We start from the raw sequence: 17112 nt of genomic DNA on the forward strand, positions 1-17112 counted from the left end.
TTTGAAAAAAAATCAGCACATGGAATATTACTTTACTGACTACTTTCAGAACAAAGAACAACAGATGCTAGTTTCTACATGCGAGAATTTCATGTAAAACCTTTTTATTTAAAATCTCCACCTTCAGTCCTCCTTATTATTCAGTTATTTAACAGTAGGGAATATAAGTCTAGATCTGTTGATGGATCTTGGTATTTTTCACTTGAATAAAAGTTTCATAAATCAGCTATACAGTTTAGAAGCATTAAAAAACCCCACAAACTGTGAAGATAATTCATGGGGACGGTGGATTCAACAACAGTGGACCCATTACCCACTAGTGTTCTGCCAAAAATCTAGCTATACTTGAACCAGTTAGTTAGCTAACTAGCCTGTTGTAATGTAATTTCCCAGATTATGCATCACAGCGTAGTTAAATATTAAGACAAACCTCCAATATATAAACTAAAATGTTGCTACTTTAACAAAAGTTTAACATAAACTCTGGATCCAACCAAAGCAGCTTTGTGCATAAATCTCAGGAATTAAAATAAAATGTAAAAATAGATTTGTTAAGTAATATACCTAACATGGGATTGTAAAGAACAATGGCAGCTTTCACAAAGGGGAAGGGTTTTTTTCTTTTTTAAAGCTGGGCGTGTTTTTGGGACCAAACAGATCTCGAATGAAGTTTATACAAATCTGTACGAGCAAAGGTTCTGGATTTGTTCAACTTCCTACAATTGAAATCTTAGAATGGGTTACAAATGCTAACCCTTCCCTGTAACCTGTATACCTATTTACATAAATTTAGCTGTGTGAATCTGCAAATTAACAAGCAAGAGGCCATGTTGGATCAAACAGTAATGCCTTATGCATTTATTTACACAGTATTTATTATTTATAATTCACAGCATGGAAAGAGCTCGGAGGCAAGTAGAGTCTTTACAGTTGGAGAGCTATTGTAAAGAATAAAAACAGTGAGAAAAGAGGACATACAGGCCTAGAAAAGACTGCTGCTGATGTGTGTAAGGTTTCTTATTCAGGTCAGTGGAGTCGCTGCGTGCACACACTCGGTGCTCTGACTTTAACATGACATTGTATCCACCCACTATAGCCGCTTGAGGACACGCCTAATATCCCACCACTATTAATCCATGCCGGCTCCCACAAGACGGATACTTTAGATTGGATTGGTGTTCTGGAAGAGTTATTTATCTTTTGCAGTCATTCTTTTGGGCAAGCTAAGCTACGCAAGCTACCGGCCAAATACTGCTGGCAAAAAAAATAATAGTAGATAGTAAGTATACAATTAATTAACATGCACAGCTGAAGAAGCAGTGCGACAAAAGAAACATGCATGGTGTACTCGGATTTGTGAAAAAAAGGTCACAAACATAATACTGCCTAAGCATCACTGGCACCAGAACGAGCCGGGAGGGACTGTGTCAGTCTGATAAAAAAAGATGCTCAGACTCAGGAAGGTCAGAAGCATGAATAGTTTGGGATGTGAGTGCGGATGGTGCTTGGATTAGCATTAATAATTGGGTCGGTTTAACAGTCTCTTAATTATCTAATTGTCTTGTGGTAATCCTTTTAGCATTGCCAGGCTGTCTACAGTATCAATATGTGTGAGAAGCTTACTCTCTGCAGATCTTAGATTAAAAAACAAACACACACACACTACTGTTTCGGGATTCGAGTCTAATCATACTGCAAAGATGAAAAAGAATGACAACAACCTCAACAGATCATACAGACGATTTTTGTTTCCCTGACCTGAGCCCCAGCATTGTTTCGAGATACCATGGCCTGACTCTACCCATAAATTAGCACAAGTACTTTTTTTTTTTTTTTTTTGCAATGACCCAGATTTCCCAGAACTGAGATTGCCCTCCTTTTGATTCGGATGTATCTAAATTTAATCACCCCTAATTAATATGGCAGGTTTAATAAATAATGTGTATTCTGCATACTTAAGTGTTTTTGCTTCAGAAATATCTAACAAAGACTATACCACATGCTTCTTTTACTCTTAATCTACCATGATTGAACAAACAGATTTCCACTTTCCTACTGACTGTAGCTTGAAGATATGCTAAGAAACAAGGAATCACTCTCGGACAAAACTAGATCCTAAAGGTAAGAACGTCACACCATATAATACTATTTTAAAGTATTACAAATATCAGATTTTAATGATCCAAAATTCAACAACCAACTCTAATTTAAAGCCTTTGTTTTTTATGTATATATTTATGAACCGTTAAAATGATCTCATGGGAGGAGATATTAGAGAGACAAAGACCTGTCTCTCACAGCTAATCAGTTGTTCCCATCTCATCTGCGAGGAAGTGAATCTGGAAACATAACCTACTCTGAAAACAAATTTATCTTAAAAAATGGTCAGTGCCATCACAGCCCAACAGTTTGCTCTTATAACTCCAACCACTTCCAGTATTACAGAATTAAACAATTCCTCACATTAAAAGCACAGAAATTTTTATTTCAGTTGCAATTTCATCATCTTCTTATTGTAAAATCAACCAAGACATGAGTTCGAAATGCTTTTCTCAGTCAGTGTTTTAACAGGTGCATTAAACCAAATGCAGCGGGCTGCTGGAAACAGAAGCCAGAGCACACTGCACTGCAGGTCAAAACAGAATGCCAGATCCCTCTGTGCTAAAACACTCAGACCAGCATTCCACCTCTCAGGATTTCCCTGGGTATTCCCAGGTAGTGTTTAATTTCTGGCAAATACAGAAAATCTTTGGTCTGGATTTTTGTTACCGCAGGGACTCCCTATTCTAAACTAACATCAGAGGGCGACGACTCTGCAGGCCACGTTTTAACAGGAACAACGTTATTTCCTCTCACTTGTCTGCACAACCCAGCCTGGAAAATCTCAACATATTTCCTCCAGCTATAGTCTAACTGAAAGAAATGTCTCCAATCCAGCACTCCTCTCGTGTGTTATAGAAAGAACACAAGATCGTAAATGAGAACGCTGCCGTAAATAATTGTGTGCTTTTACTGACTGTGTATGCACATATTTTTCATACCAAATATATGTATATTTTTTATATCAATATATACCAAAGGGTATAAGGAAAAAACTGTCATGCATAAACAAAGTCACAGGTTGCTAGGAGTTCTAGAGAGATGGGACGCCCAGAATAGGTAGCGTCAGCCTGGGGATTGAAGGTACAAATCCTGGGATCTTGTGTCAGGAGCCAGGCAACGGCTAGAGAGCAATAGGGGCAAATATAGTTCCCATAAGCTGGATAACACATGATGAGAACAAACCTTGGCTGCTATTATATACAGTATGTCATTCATACTGCTATCGGTGTTATAACAACTGCTGACTACGTTTGTTACAATGTTATGAAACCATGAGGAATTAAGCCTTCACCTATCGATGCAAAGTGGCAGGGTTTTGTAATAAGTCTGTCTCATAAACTGCCTGACGAAAATATACACCAACATCGTAGATAATGTTCATTCTTTTAGCGTAGATTAAGGCAAGCATGAGGCGACCGTTTCCTTTCTGGCAGGAAGAAATTGCATAAAGACGGGACCGAATCTTATCCTTTTTTCGAGTCGCTCTTTTCATTGTTCTCATTCATATTCATCGAGCGCCCCATGCTCCATTCCGGCGCAGACAGGCAGAGCGAGACGAGCCTCTCATCCAATCCCGTGCTGCCCTCTCACCAGCGCGGCCCACCCGAAGTCCCCCGCCCTTGCAGATATTTTTTTTTATCTTTGACGCAGTGCTTTCAAAAAAAGGAGGAGGAGAAGAACAGCGCCCCCTTTACGTTAAAATCGTTCGGAGATCAATAGACAGACACGGCGGTGGTTTGGAAGGTAATCAATGGCCGCCACCGATAGAGCAATGGAAAAGAATGAGCGAGGACTAGAGCAGGGATTGGTAAGGATGCAGAAGGTGGCGTAGGAAAAGTGGTAAAAGAGCTACATGCATGGCTTCCGAAACTAATAACTGCAGCAGCCATGCCGCATGGTTAATCAGGGGGCTGGCCACAAATGCAGCTGTATTAGGATCGCTGTACAGCTCTGTCAGTTGTGTTTGAATGGAGTGGGCCAGGGCGAGGAAGCAGCTATTTGTCCTCCATGTAAACGTCTTAGGGGGTTGGGGAAAATCTTCAAACCCAGCTGGCAAATCATGTTTATGTAAGATCTCTTTTTCAGAGAGCTCCACAGCCTACTCTTTTACTAGCAGGAGACATCCCGTCCTCTCTCAAATGACGAGAAAGACGTAAGCTAGTACTTGAGTATGTGAAGTCAGAGGGAGCAGTACAAATGCATAAATCAATACCGTGAAAATGTCCCTTATAGACCATCTACCAATACACTTCTTGTGCCAGGAGCTCTACCTTTCTTCCATCTTCCTAAGTGTCTCTCTCTCTCTGACAAGAACACACAGACACACACACACACACACACACACACACACACACTTCCTCTGTCCCATTTTCCATAAGAGGGTCACCGTCCCCTCATGCTACTCACCAAGGACACCTGCACCCCCTATAACAGTGTACAAGACGCCTCCTGTGCCAGTGCTTTCATTTACGAAATTACCACGTTGTACCTTATATACGGCGTTAGAGCTCAGGGCACAGCTTGTGGAAAACCAAGAGCAGCTTTATAGTAGTGATGGGGCTAAAACAGCACCACTCCCCTAATGATCTTCTGGCAAGCAAATGACTCTGTTTTCTGCCAACTTTCTCTCACTATGCGTAAAAGGTTTTTACAGGCAACATATAAAATATAGCATGATTTCACAATTTTCTGTAAGAAACCATGGGTTGTTGTTATTATTATTATTATCATTATTTTGCCACAACACTATATTTCCATAGAAAATGTTACATATATTGAGAGATCAATTTTTATATTGTGGTAAATATTTTAGAATTGTTGGGATTTTTATAATTGTAAGAATAAAAAAAACAACTAAGAGCAAATATGAAGTAATAACTTTTCGTGCATTTTAATTATTTTTATAAATGAATTTTATTTTGAAAGAGAGTACTATTCCGTGCTGCGCAATGTCATTACTGGACACTGAAACTGAAGCAGGTATCATTCTGAATATAGCTGTATTCTACAATAACAAACCCTGATTAAACATGTTCAGCATTAAGTCGTATAAATCCTATATTAAAGTGTTTATGTAGAGTATACAGACTCTATATAAACACTTAACTAAACCAAGATCTGTATTTGCCTCAGTTGTAAAAAATGCAATATATCCTTGATCTTTTTGGTTCTGCCTTTACTGAATTACTGTAATACATGCAATACACACAATGGCGAATTTATCATAAATGTATACATTGTTGAAATATTATATATAATATAACCGATGTGTGTAAGGCAAATTAATTTAACAACAGTGTCTGTTATTTTTGTTTGTCTTAACTGGTACTGCGCAATCTATTATATAATATCTAATATCTCCACTGTTATATTTGTTCTAATATTGTATTATCTAATCAGTATTAAGTATTATAGCTCCTGATTGTACATTTTACATAGTATTTTGTCTCAGTGTAATTCTTTTTGTAACTACTAAATTATTAACTGCATTTTCCTAGTAAAAATAGTCTGTATTAAGGATAATCTTGATCTCACCAGTAGCCTAATGTATATATGGACATCTCTTATTATGTATATCAGTAAATAATAATGCATATATCAGCATGTTCTCATGTACATAACACCATACCCTAATGTATGCAATTTATTCTCCTCTTTAGTGAGCTTTCAGTGGTGTGGTGTTCTGAAGGATAATACGGCTGGACCGAACATTAAACAGATAATCCAGCTTGGTGCTGCTGCCTTGCTCTTACCATCCTAACAGCCATTTCATTTGGCCAAATGGATGGTGTTTGTGTATAATGCCTCCCACGGGTGCAGCATGGGCTTCTTTCCTCATTGCCAGAGCAGAAAACATCGATTTCCTCACATGTAAACACCAGGCAAGAGAAAGAGGTGCAACGATGATTGCAGGGTTAATGAGGAGTTCACATGAATATAGTGTACTATAAAAGAATGGTGTAGGCCTGTGTTTCAGAGCAGGCCTGCTGTAGCTGCAGCGAGCACAAGTGGAAATGTCTGCACACACTGAGCGCGATGCTGACACGTTCACGGCGTTGCCATGCCAATGGTTACGTCCAACACCGCAAATGGCCTACCGCATAACACACCACCGCATCATCGCGTGCTTCTTGTATAATATAGACCAGGATTCTCATCTTTTACTCTTTTAACACGCGAGTGTGTGCGTTTGGCTGGAGGCAATAGGACCATCCTGACTGTTTTCCCCTGGTTTGTAATTTTTATAGGCCATCCGTGGCTAGATTAGTGATTATCGTCACTTTGGCACAGCATTTGGGCAAAAATGAAATCTCTAAATCAAACATGCAGTATCCTGAAACACAACATCGCTAAATCAGAAGCACTGGTTTATAAATGCAAGGTCATGCGCGGTGATGCCAAGGATGCGCTCGTGCGCTCATTTCCCATTGTTCTTAAAGGCATTCCTTCTTTCCTACTATTCCTAAACACCTCTTCACATTGCTAATATACATCTATGTCTACATATATATATATATATATATATATATGTCTGTATCTAGCTGTATCTCTCTCTCTCTCTCTCTCTATATATATATATATATATGTATGTATGTACATATGTATATACATATATATATATATATATATATATATATATATATATATATATATATATACATATATACATATATACACACACACACATATATATCTCTGTATGTATGTATGTGTGTGTGATGTATATAATCCGTCTAAAAGTGTGTGTTTGTTGACGCCTTTCCTTCACCCCCAGGCTGCAGTCTCTCATCACTAACATCAAAGGCCGCTGTTATTAGAAAATGGACGCACTGTGTTGTTCTAGCTCTTACAGCTCATTTCCGCCTAATGGGTGTTTTTCTTTACTGAACCTCACCACACTCTGGCGGTTTCAACGCATCCTTGAGATGGTGCGCGGATTAAAAACGGGTTAATGAAGCTGCCGCTGCGCCATGGCTCTAACCTCGACACGGGAAAAGCGGCTTGTGTAGGCTGGAAGGCCCGCTGCCTGTTTGTTGTCTTACCCCCCGTGTTGGTGCGCTTGGTGCTGCTCGCCTCGGTCGGCGTCTCCAGCGGTCTCTTGCGGGAGTCCGGCGGGTCCGACTCCATGTGCGGCTGCTGATTGTGGTGGTGCGGATTGGAGAAAATGCCGTTTTGCTGCACTGCCCCGCCGGCCATCATTTTCTCACGGACGCCGATACTCCGCCGCGCTTCTCCGTCGCACGAAGCGTGTCGAAACCGATCCTGTCCGCCAAATGTGACACAGGGATAAAGGCAGAGGTGCGAGGTGCGGGTGCGCCGAGCTGAATCGCGTGCCTCGGTACAGATGCGCTGTAAGCTCCTTCACAAACACGGTAGGAGAGAGAGAGAGAGAGAGAGAGAGAGAGAGAGAGAGAGAGAGAGAGAGAGAGAGAGAGCACACTGAGCCCTGCCTGCACAGCGATGCGCGACTGAAGGATTCACATTAACATTCAGGGAGCAGGATGTTGCTCTGTCCGGTGGAAACACTCTTATTCCCTCTTATTCCCTCTTCTACCTTATCAAGCTTTGCTTTGTCTTCTGTAATGCTGCTCTCCTCATGGATAGGAGAAACGATGCTTAGTCCAGAGAAATGGATCAGACAAGAAATGTGTCGAATAAATGATGAGAAAGGAAAAGAGGCAAAAGAAAAAATGCTGCGTCTGAAGCGCTCCTTAGCTCGTGCATGAACGTAGCCTCGAGCGCTTTGGGCTTAGGGATGTCAGTAAAGTCCGGAGAGGAGGAGGAGAGGATGCGGTGTGTGCGGATACGGGCTTTGACGGAGATGCGTGCTTTTTTCCGGATCGTGTGACTGAAAGATGCTGTGGTCTCGCGCTCACAGCATCTCTGAGCCTGCCGTTGGTGAGCTGAGCGTCTCGTGACGTCACGCGGCTCGCTGTCAAACGCCGACGACAAAGACCCGCCTCCGGCGAGCTGCGATTGGACGGTTCCGCTTTTCTTTGACGAATCAGGTAAGTCGTATGATAATGAGGAAGGACAAGAGCATGGGTATTAAAATTCCAGCACCACGACGCTTTCTCAAGCAGTGCAATACAAGATTACAGTGGCGATCATGGGGGCAATCAATTTTGCAATAAAGTTATGAATTATCTAACATAAATCTGCAGTGCTACTTTAAAATAGGCAGCTCACTAAAAGGGGACAAAGCACCAAAATTAGCTGCCTAGCTGGCATGGAATTTAAAATAGGCTATCAAGAGCCTTTTCCTTCCTTGTTGAGTAAATATAAGCAATAACAAAGACTTATAATAAAGGCCAGCTGTTTACAAACAACTGTCTAAATTTTCCAGTGGTGTTTCAAGACAAAAAAAAAATCATGTGAAAATGTTGTTACAGTTGATAAACTGTATAATTATATAAACCAGTGAAATCAAAGGTAGGTCAAAGATACATGCAATCTTCATATGAAGACTGTACATTCATATACCATTTTTACAAAAAAAAAAAAAAAAACATGATCTATCCAGTTCTCTATAACAATCTTCCTCTTCACCAGGCCATCCAAGATTAATTAACTTGACAAATTGTAATTTATAGAAATTTCATGTTAAAGAAAATGTAAGCACTGTCATATATTAATACAAATATTATATATGATAAAAAAAGCAACATAATCTTACAGCTGACATTATGAATTATGAAAAATAGCCACACAGCATTTTATCTGACAGTTTACTGTTATTATTTCACATCACCTTTTATTATTATTATTATTATTATTATTATTATTATTATTGTTAGAAGTAGTAGTAGTATTTTGTTGTTGTTGTTACTAATTAGTATTTCTCTTCATTAACTGTCAGCAGAGCAGTGTCACATACCTTTCACAAGTATTCTATATCCTCTAGTGACACGCAGACACACACACACACATTCATCCTTGCGTCTACACTGGCACACTGGATGTAAAGAGGTTTTCACAGCTCTCTGGAATCTCAACAAGGTGACATTGCATCTGGCCATCTTCCACAATTTCACACTACTAGGAAAAACTCAGATCAGTGCCAATATTTTTGGACGTAGTCTATCCCATTTAAAACTGCTACGGGGACGCTTTGCTTATGGCTTTGCTTATATTTCAAAAGGAATTATAAATCTGCGAATCAGGAGTTCTTTCAGTATGAAACGGTAATACAGGTTCAATGTTTCATTCACATAGAAGTGCAGGCAGAAGAGTTGATCATTCTGTAAAATCTCTGGTTCCTGTACAAAAGATTGTACAGTATTACAGCTGTATGATGACTGAGAAATAGTGTACATGATTCCAAATGTTCAGTGTCATATTGTACAGTACTAAAGACTATTGTTATTATCATGCTAAGGCTGAATGCACTGTCTCAGACCAGAAAACTTGAAAATGCACTGGTGTTAGCTTGTTTGTGCATAGTGTCAATAGTCTGATAATGCCACACACACCATAGACTCTCATTAATGAGAGCAGTATGATATATAAAAGAAATCTAATATCAGTGTATATATACATATACACTACCAGTCAAAAGTTTGAACATACAAGATTGAATATACTTGAGATTCTTCATTGTTGTAAAATGAATGAATGAATGGTAGATGAGTAAAAATGGAAGATGAGTAAAACAAGCAATTCAACCGAATCAAGACTCAAGATTCTGATTTCTAATATATTTAGGATGAATAGGGCTACAGTAAAATCTGAATTGGCAGGGCATTAGATTTTTTTCATTTTTCCTTTTGCTGTGTAAATAATTGAGCAAACACTCCACGCAACACCACATTAAAATGATCTAGTCATTGTTGCAGAACTCTTGGTGACAGTCTATATATAGCTACTGCATAGCTGCCCCATGTTTTAAGAACTTTCTAGTTAATTATAGAAACTCTGGTGTCTGATGCCCAGGGCATTTTACTCACACATGCCCCCACTCTCTTTCTCTTATATGATCATTATTTAATGCAGCCATATCACAATGTTGCTCTTTACTTGCTGCCCTCAGCAGCTAAGAAGACACAGATGTTACACATGCAATCATTTATTAATGAACATGTAGGCCGCTCTTTTTAGCTTGTGAAAGATGCTATAAAATACTAGCCTATGGAGCATATCCTAAAATTTTCTGATCATGGAAAAACACTGCAGGGAATGTGCCATAAATTTGATTATTTTCTTTCCCCTATTTGGGTTATTTTATTTCAGAATTAATTTTCGATTCATTTTTACAAATATAAATAATTAAACTGTTGTTCTCACAAAGCAGTCTTTTTGCACTGTTTCTTTACTTTATTATTATTATTATTATTATTATTGTGTTATGTTATATGTAAATGTTTGTTTTTACCACTACTGTAACACTGCAAGTCCCTTCAGGATCAATAAAGCATCTATCTATCTATCTATCTATCTATCTAAATAACTCTAGGCTGTTATGCACTAAATGTATCTCCTATACACAATCTCTGAGCTTCTCAGGAAAACATGGTACTCATCTGTTAATTCTAGACAGATGGCTGCGAGTGAAAGCCTCCATTCCTGCAATATGGATTTATGAGCTTTCATGCAAACTGAAGTTTTCCCCCCTCTCTGTCACATTGGTGAAAGGAGAAAGCTGGCGTGATATCTAGTCAGCGGTGACTTTCTATGCACATACCCATCCCCCATGCTGCAGACATTGTTTGCAGAGGGGACCCCATCTGCCCCCTCCTTCAGAAAAGCACCACCACTATTGTTAATGTGGCCCGTGGAGAGAACGGGGGAGCTGGATGGATTAGGCAACATCTGGCATTAAATTCCAGGTTTATTTATGAGTAACAGCAAAGCAGCCTGCAGTTTAAGAGACACACAGGTTACCTGAAAATGTCTCCATAATAAACAGGCTTTGTTTTGAATAATTATCAGGTTGTTTTTGTAATAAAAATAACAGTCACAAAACCACAATGGGCATCACCCCAGGAATCCCCATTTCTGCCAAAACCACAATAGTAACTAGAGGATGATGGAGGTGTCAAGTATGCATTTATTACACTACTGTCTGAATGATTATAGCCTTGTAAGCTTGCTTATTCTTATAGCTTATAGCTTTTAGGCTTGGTTGTTCTTACAGCATTACATATGTAGCCTATACATAGAACAATATCTAGTTTAATACCACTCAATGTAAAGAATGAGTTATATTAACCAGATTTTAGAAAACATTTAGAGATTACTTCATTACAAGACTTTCAGCTCCTACCACTGGACTTACAAATAAAAGTCTCCATCTTGAGGCTGAATGATGCAAACAAAGAACCATAACCCAGATCCATATTCTCCATTAGAGGGCACTCCTGACACAACCGAATAGAGAAACATGTCCCAAAAAATATATACCCTAGTACTCTTAACCCCATGCAGCACATATTTATCCAAATGTATTTGTTTACATTTTACGTTTAGTCATTGGACAGACAATTTTATCCAAACTTCAAACCAGACAGTTGCACAAGGAGTTTGTTCAAGTGAGAATCTGGCCATAAAGGAAGTCAAGTAAGTGGATTTCACAAGCAGGAACCCTCGTCCATTCCACAGCTCCTCACACACTTCAGTCAGGAAATTAAGGACTTGGATCTGACTGTGAGAACCTGAGAACTGAACTGGGAATATCTATTATATATAAGGCACATGCAAAGAAATGCTGTAGAGCAAAGATGCGTTCAAAAATAATGAAATTAAATGTTTCTACATTTAAAAAAATACTATAAAGAGCAGTAAACAGTAATAAATGAAACAAAGTCAATTTTTGGTGTGACGATCCTTTGCTTTAAACAAAAAGTAGTAGTCTCAGGGACAATTTGTGCAGTTTTATAAGGAAATGAGCTGTAAGTGTTACTGAACATCTTGCTGAAACAGCCACAGTTCTTCTGGAGACTTTGACTGTCACACTTGCTTCTTATTTTTGCAGCAAAACCCAGCAGCCTTCATTATGTTTTTTTTGTCTGAAAAGTGTCTCTTGTGTAATATGCTGCTTTCTTTACTGACATACAAACATTTTTCTGTAACATTTAATTTTGTGCTGGAAAACTAATGTTTCCAAGTACACCCCTTCATGGCAACAATATTCCTTAATGGCGGTGACCTCTTTCAGCGGGATAATGTGCCCTGCCACACTGCAAAAATTGTTCAGAAATGGGTTGAAGAATATGACATGAGAGTTCATGGTGTTGATTTGGCCTCCAAATTCCCTAGATCTCAGTCCAATCAAGCATCTGTGGGATGTGCTGGACAAACAAGTCTGATCCATGGAGGCCCCACCTCGCAACTTACAGGACTTAAAGGATCTGCTACTAACATCTTGGTGCCAGATACCGCAGCACACCTTCAGAGGTCTTATGGAGTGCATGCCTCGAGGAGTCAGAGCTGTTTTGGAGGCCCAAGTGGGACCTACACAATAATAGGCAGGTAGTTTTAATGTTATGGCTGATCGGTGTGTGTGTGTGTGCGTGTGTGTGTGTGTATAATATAATATATTTATACATACATATATACATACATATATATACAGTATATGCCAAAACATTAAAGAGCAGTAAACAGTAATAAATGAAACAAAGTCAATATTTGGTGTGGCAATCCTTCTAAAAAAAAAAAAAAGAGTCGTCTCAGGTACATTTTGTGCAGTTTTATAAGGAAATGAGGTGTATGTTTTGCTGAGCATCTTGCAGAACCAGCCACAGTTCTTCTGGAGACTTTGACTGTCACACTTGCTTCTTATTTTACAGTAAAACCCAGCAGCCTTCATTATGTTTTTCATTATGTGTTTTGTCTGAAAAGTGGTCTCTTACATAATATGCTGCTTTCATTACTTTTTTCTTTTTTTTTTAACATTTAATTTTGAATTTTGTGCTGGAAAACTAATGTTTGGAAACCTATAAGATGCCGAATACATCTTATTTACATAATATCACAGGTTGAACATTTTCATAATATCACAGGTTGAACACAGACCCTTCCATGCCATGTGCTCTCAAAAGCATTTCCATAATTATTAGCTTTCCACTGCCACAAGAGGGCAGTCACACACTGTGTAATTAGGATTCTTACTAATAACTGTTCATGAATAGTACACTTAAAGATGTAACTCTCATTTATTCTGGCATGAGGTGCCAGAATCCAAAGCTGGGCCTTGTTTTGATATATTGACTTCTGGTTATTTTGCTTTACATCCTTAGATCACATCAGGCACATTCATACAGCTTCTTTTTGTAATTAAAAAAGTACTCAAAAAGAGAGCAGTTTCATTTTTGTATTTCACATATATTTCTTGTTTTCTATGTTTGCAAATTTCAGCTGAAGAAATTGCAACAATTTCCCACCTTTATACACACAAGAAGACTTTTCAAAGTATCACGATCAATATCGGGTTACTCGGCTTGGTATCACCTTCATATTGTATTGAAAAGAAAATCAGTGGTATTATCCGTTCCTTCCAACTTCGCCTGGTATTTTTCCAATCTTCTGCTGTCCAGTTTCTTTGAGCCTGTACCTGTAACTGTAGCCTCAGATTCCTGTTCTTGGCTGACAGGAGTGGAACTTGATGTGATCTTCTGCTGTTGTAGCCTCTCATTCTCATATGCTTTTCTGCTCATCACGGTTGTAAAGAGTTGTAGAGGTACTGTAGACTTCCATCTTGAATGAGTCTGCTTATTGTCTCTTCAACAAGGTGTTTCTGCCCACAGAAATGTTTTTTTTTTTTTTGCACCACTCTAGATACTGTTGTAACAACCATGCCGAGGTCAAAGTCACTGAGATCACATTTTTCCTTAATCTGGTGTTTGATGGAACATTAACTGAAGGCCTTGATGTGTACGTGCACGGGTTTATGCATTGCGCTGCTGCCAAATGACTGACTGACTGACTGACTGAGTGTATATCTGAAGAAGATACAGATAAATCTGAAGAAGAATCTAGGGAGTAAGTGCAATGTACTTATGTAATTAATGCAGATGGGGTAAAAACATTAAGTCAAGTACACAAAGCACAACAAATCTTCAGTGGATATAAAAAGTCTACACTACCCTATTAAAATTGCAGGTTTTTGTGATGTTAAAAAAAAAAATGAAACCAAGGTCAATCATGTCTGAGATTTTTCCACCTTTAACCAACAAAATTCAATTGAAAAGCAAATATAAACAATTTTGGAGAAAAAAAAGAAAAGGTGTGCAAACCTCTTAAATATTTATTTTGTTGAAGCTCTTTTTGCTTATAATACAATACTCAGTCTTTTTTGGGTAAGTCTGCTTAGCACATCTTGATTTGGCAAGTTTATTCCACTCTTCCTTGCAGAAATGCTCCAGAGCTATCAAATTTTGAGGGGATCTCCTGTGCACAATCCTCTTCAAGTCATCCCGCAGGTTTTCAATAGGATTTACATCCGTGCTCTGACTGGACCATTCCGAAATGTCAATCTTCTTCCGAAGCCATTCTTTTGTTGAGTTGGATTTGTGCTTTGGGTCCTTATCGTGCTAGATGGTAAACATTTTCAGTTGTCTAACAGAGCTCCAGTCCCAGCTGAAGAATCATTCTCCCCATAGAATGATGCTGCCACCACCATGCTTCACAATGTGTATAGTGTTCCCTTTAAAACATATCTTTTACAGTTATGCCTAGAAAGGTTCTCCTTGGTCTCCTCAGACCATAACACATTTTATCATATGGCTTGGGGTGATTGCATGTATGTTTTGGCAAAATCTAAGCAGGTGTGGATGTTTATTTTTCATGAGAAGAGGCTTAGCCACCCTACCATATAGCCCAGATGTATGAAAATATGAGAGATTGTTGTCACATGCAGGGATTGGCCAGTACTTGTCAGATATTCCTGCAGCTCCTCGCATCTAAGGCATCTTGGCAGCCTCCCTGGTAAGTTTTCATCTTGTCCATTCACCAATTTTGGAGGGATATCCTGTCCTGAGAAATGTCACCGTGATACCCCATTTTCTCAACTTGATTATGGCCTTCATGGTGTTCTATGGTATATCTAATGTTTTGCAAATTATTTGTACCCCTTTCCTGAGCAATACCTTTTAATGATGAGATCCAAGAAGATGTCAAGAAAATCTTACAGACACAGCTGATCTTTATTTGGGGTTAATTAGAATCACTTCACTGATGACAAGTGTATGATCAGTCAAATAACAATCAAATTAGTGGACTGGAACTAACTGTCGTATAATTACTTCTGAAGATGAGTAACTGACGTTTGAATGTGAGAACTTAATTCTGAGCACAGTCACATCCCCTATTATAAAAGGGTGTGCACACTTATACAACCAGGTTATTGTTAGTTATTTCTTAGCTGCCATTTAACAAGGGTGTGTAAACCTTTTGTATTCATATTATATACCCCTTTGCACCATGACCAGAATGAAGAATTTCTCCTTTCCTGTGGCGAGAAACTTCTACAGTGATGGACATAACTTTAATGATATCTCTGTTTGAATGGCTGGCTATTGTTATGGGAGCATGGAGTAAGAAAACATAATGAGCATGAGCTTATGTACACTTCTGGAACTTTGGAACCCCATGGATTGAATGTCATGCTTGCTTAATTTTTTACTGTATCCACTCTATATATGGTGTATGCTGTATTGAGTTGTATTGTATTGTATGTATAAAAATCCTGCATTCTTACGGGGCCCCTGGCGGCTCGGCAACTGCCGATAGTGTTTACAGTAGCCACTAGAAATGACCCTTGCTGCTGTATCAGAATCGGGCTGTAAGTACAGCACAGATTACATACTTTCAGTCAATAAGATCACAGAAGCATCATGTTTTAGGACATTTTGACTCCATTGACTCAATAAAAAAAAGTTACATACTGCAGCTTTAATATAATGTTCCTGGAGTACCACTAGTTTATTTGAAGCTATAACCTGCTTAGAGAAGTATTGTCCATATTCGTGTGTGAAATTCTTCACCAAAACATTTTCCATGTTTTCACACTGAAGCTGAACATGTTTTTTTCTTTCATTAGTTCTGTATATGTTTAAAGTGTACACTATACCTTGAGACCGTGTTCATTAAAAGTGGACCAAGCAGAAGCAAACACTAAAAGGAACTTTGGAACCCCATGGATTGAATGTCATGCTTGCTTAATTTTTTACGGTATCCACTCTATATATGGCGTATGCTGTATTGAGTTGTATTGTATTGTATGTATAAAAATCCTGCATTCTTACGGGGCCCCTGGCGGCTCGGCAACTGCCGATAGTCTTTATAGTAGCTACTAGAAATGACCCTTGCTGCTGTATCAGAATCAGGTTGTAAGTACAGCACAGATTACATACTTTCAGTAAATAAGATCACAGAAACACCGTGTTTTAGGACATTTTGACTCCACTGACTCAATACTACTCAATAAAAAAGTTACATACTGCAGCTTTAATATAATGTTCCTGGAGTACCACTAGTTTATTTAAGGCACTAATTTGCTTAGAGAAGTATGTAACCTTTTTTTTTTTTGAGTAGTATTGAGTCGGTGGAGTCAAAATGTCCTAAAACGTGGTGTTTCTGTGATCTTATTGACTGAAACAGCATGTTTTATGACATTTTGACTCCACTGACTCAATAAAAATGTTACATACTGCAGCTTTAATATAATGTTCCTGGAGTACCACTAGTTTATTTGAAGCTATAACCTGCTTAGAGAAGTATTGTCCATATTCGTGTGTGAAATTCTTCACCAAAACATTTTCCATGTTTTCACACTGAAGCTGAACATGTTTTTTTCTTTCATTAGTTCTGTATATGTTTAAAGTGTACACTATACCTTGAGACCTTGCTCATTAAAAGTGGACCAAACACTAAAAGGTTGAGAGAAAGAAAAAAATATATAAAAAGAAAAAATATATCAGCACCTCCATTTTAGAGACGATATTTAGCCATAGGAAACAAACATATTTCTGGGAGTAAATACACGCACATCTGCATGGAGAAAGCCTCAGC

General features: G+C 38.6%; 1 protein-coding gene across 1 annotated transcript in view; it reads right to left on the reverse strand.

Annotated features, from left to right (window-relative positions):
- The window catches only part of nova2 (NOVA alternative splicing regulator 2), a 47265-nt gene extending 39260 nt beyond the window's left edge, over positions 1-8005 (reverse strand). Inside the window, exon 1 of the mRNA XM_026924194.3 lies at positions 7146-8005. Coding sequence (XP_026779995.1) covers positions 7146-7302 — 157 coding nt within the window. The 5' untranslated portion in view covers positions 7303-8005. The remainder of the gene's footprint in view (positions 1-7145) is intronic.
- Positions 8006-17112: the final 9107 nt, after the last annotated feature.

The sequence above is a fragment of the Pangasianodon hypophthalmus genome, chromosome 14 (genome assembly GCF_027358585.1).
Source record: "Pangasianodon hypophthalmus isolate fPanHyp1 chromosome 14, fPanHyp1.pri, whole genome shotgun sequence".
In the NCBI taxonomy this organism is placed as follows: Eukaryota; Metazoa; Chordata; class Actinopteri; order Siluriformes; family Pangasiidae; genus Pangasianodon; species Pangasianodon hypophthalmus.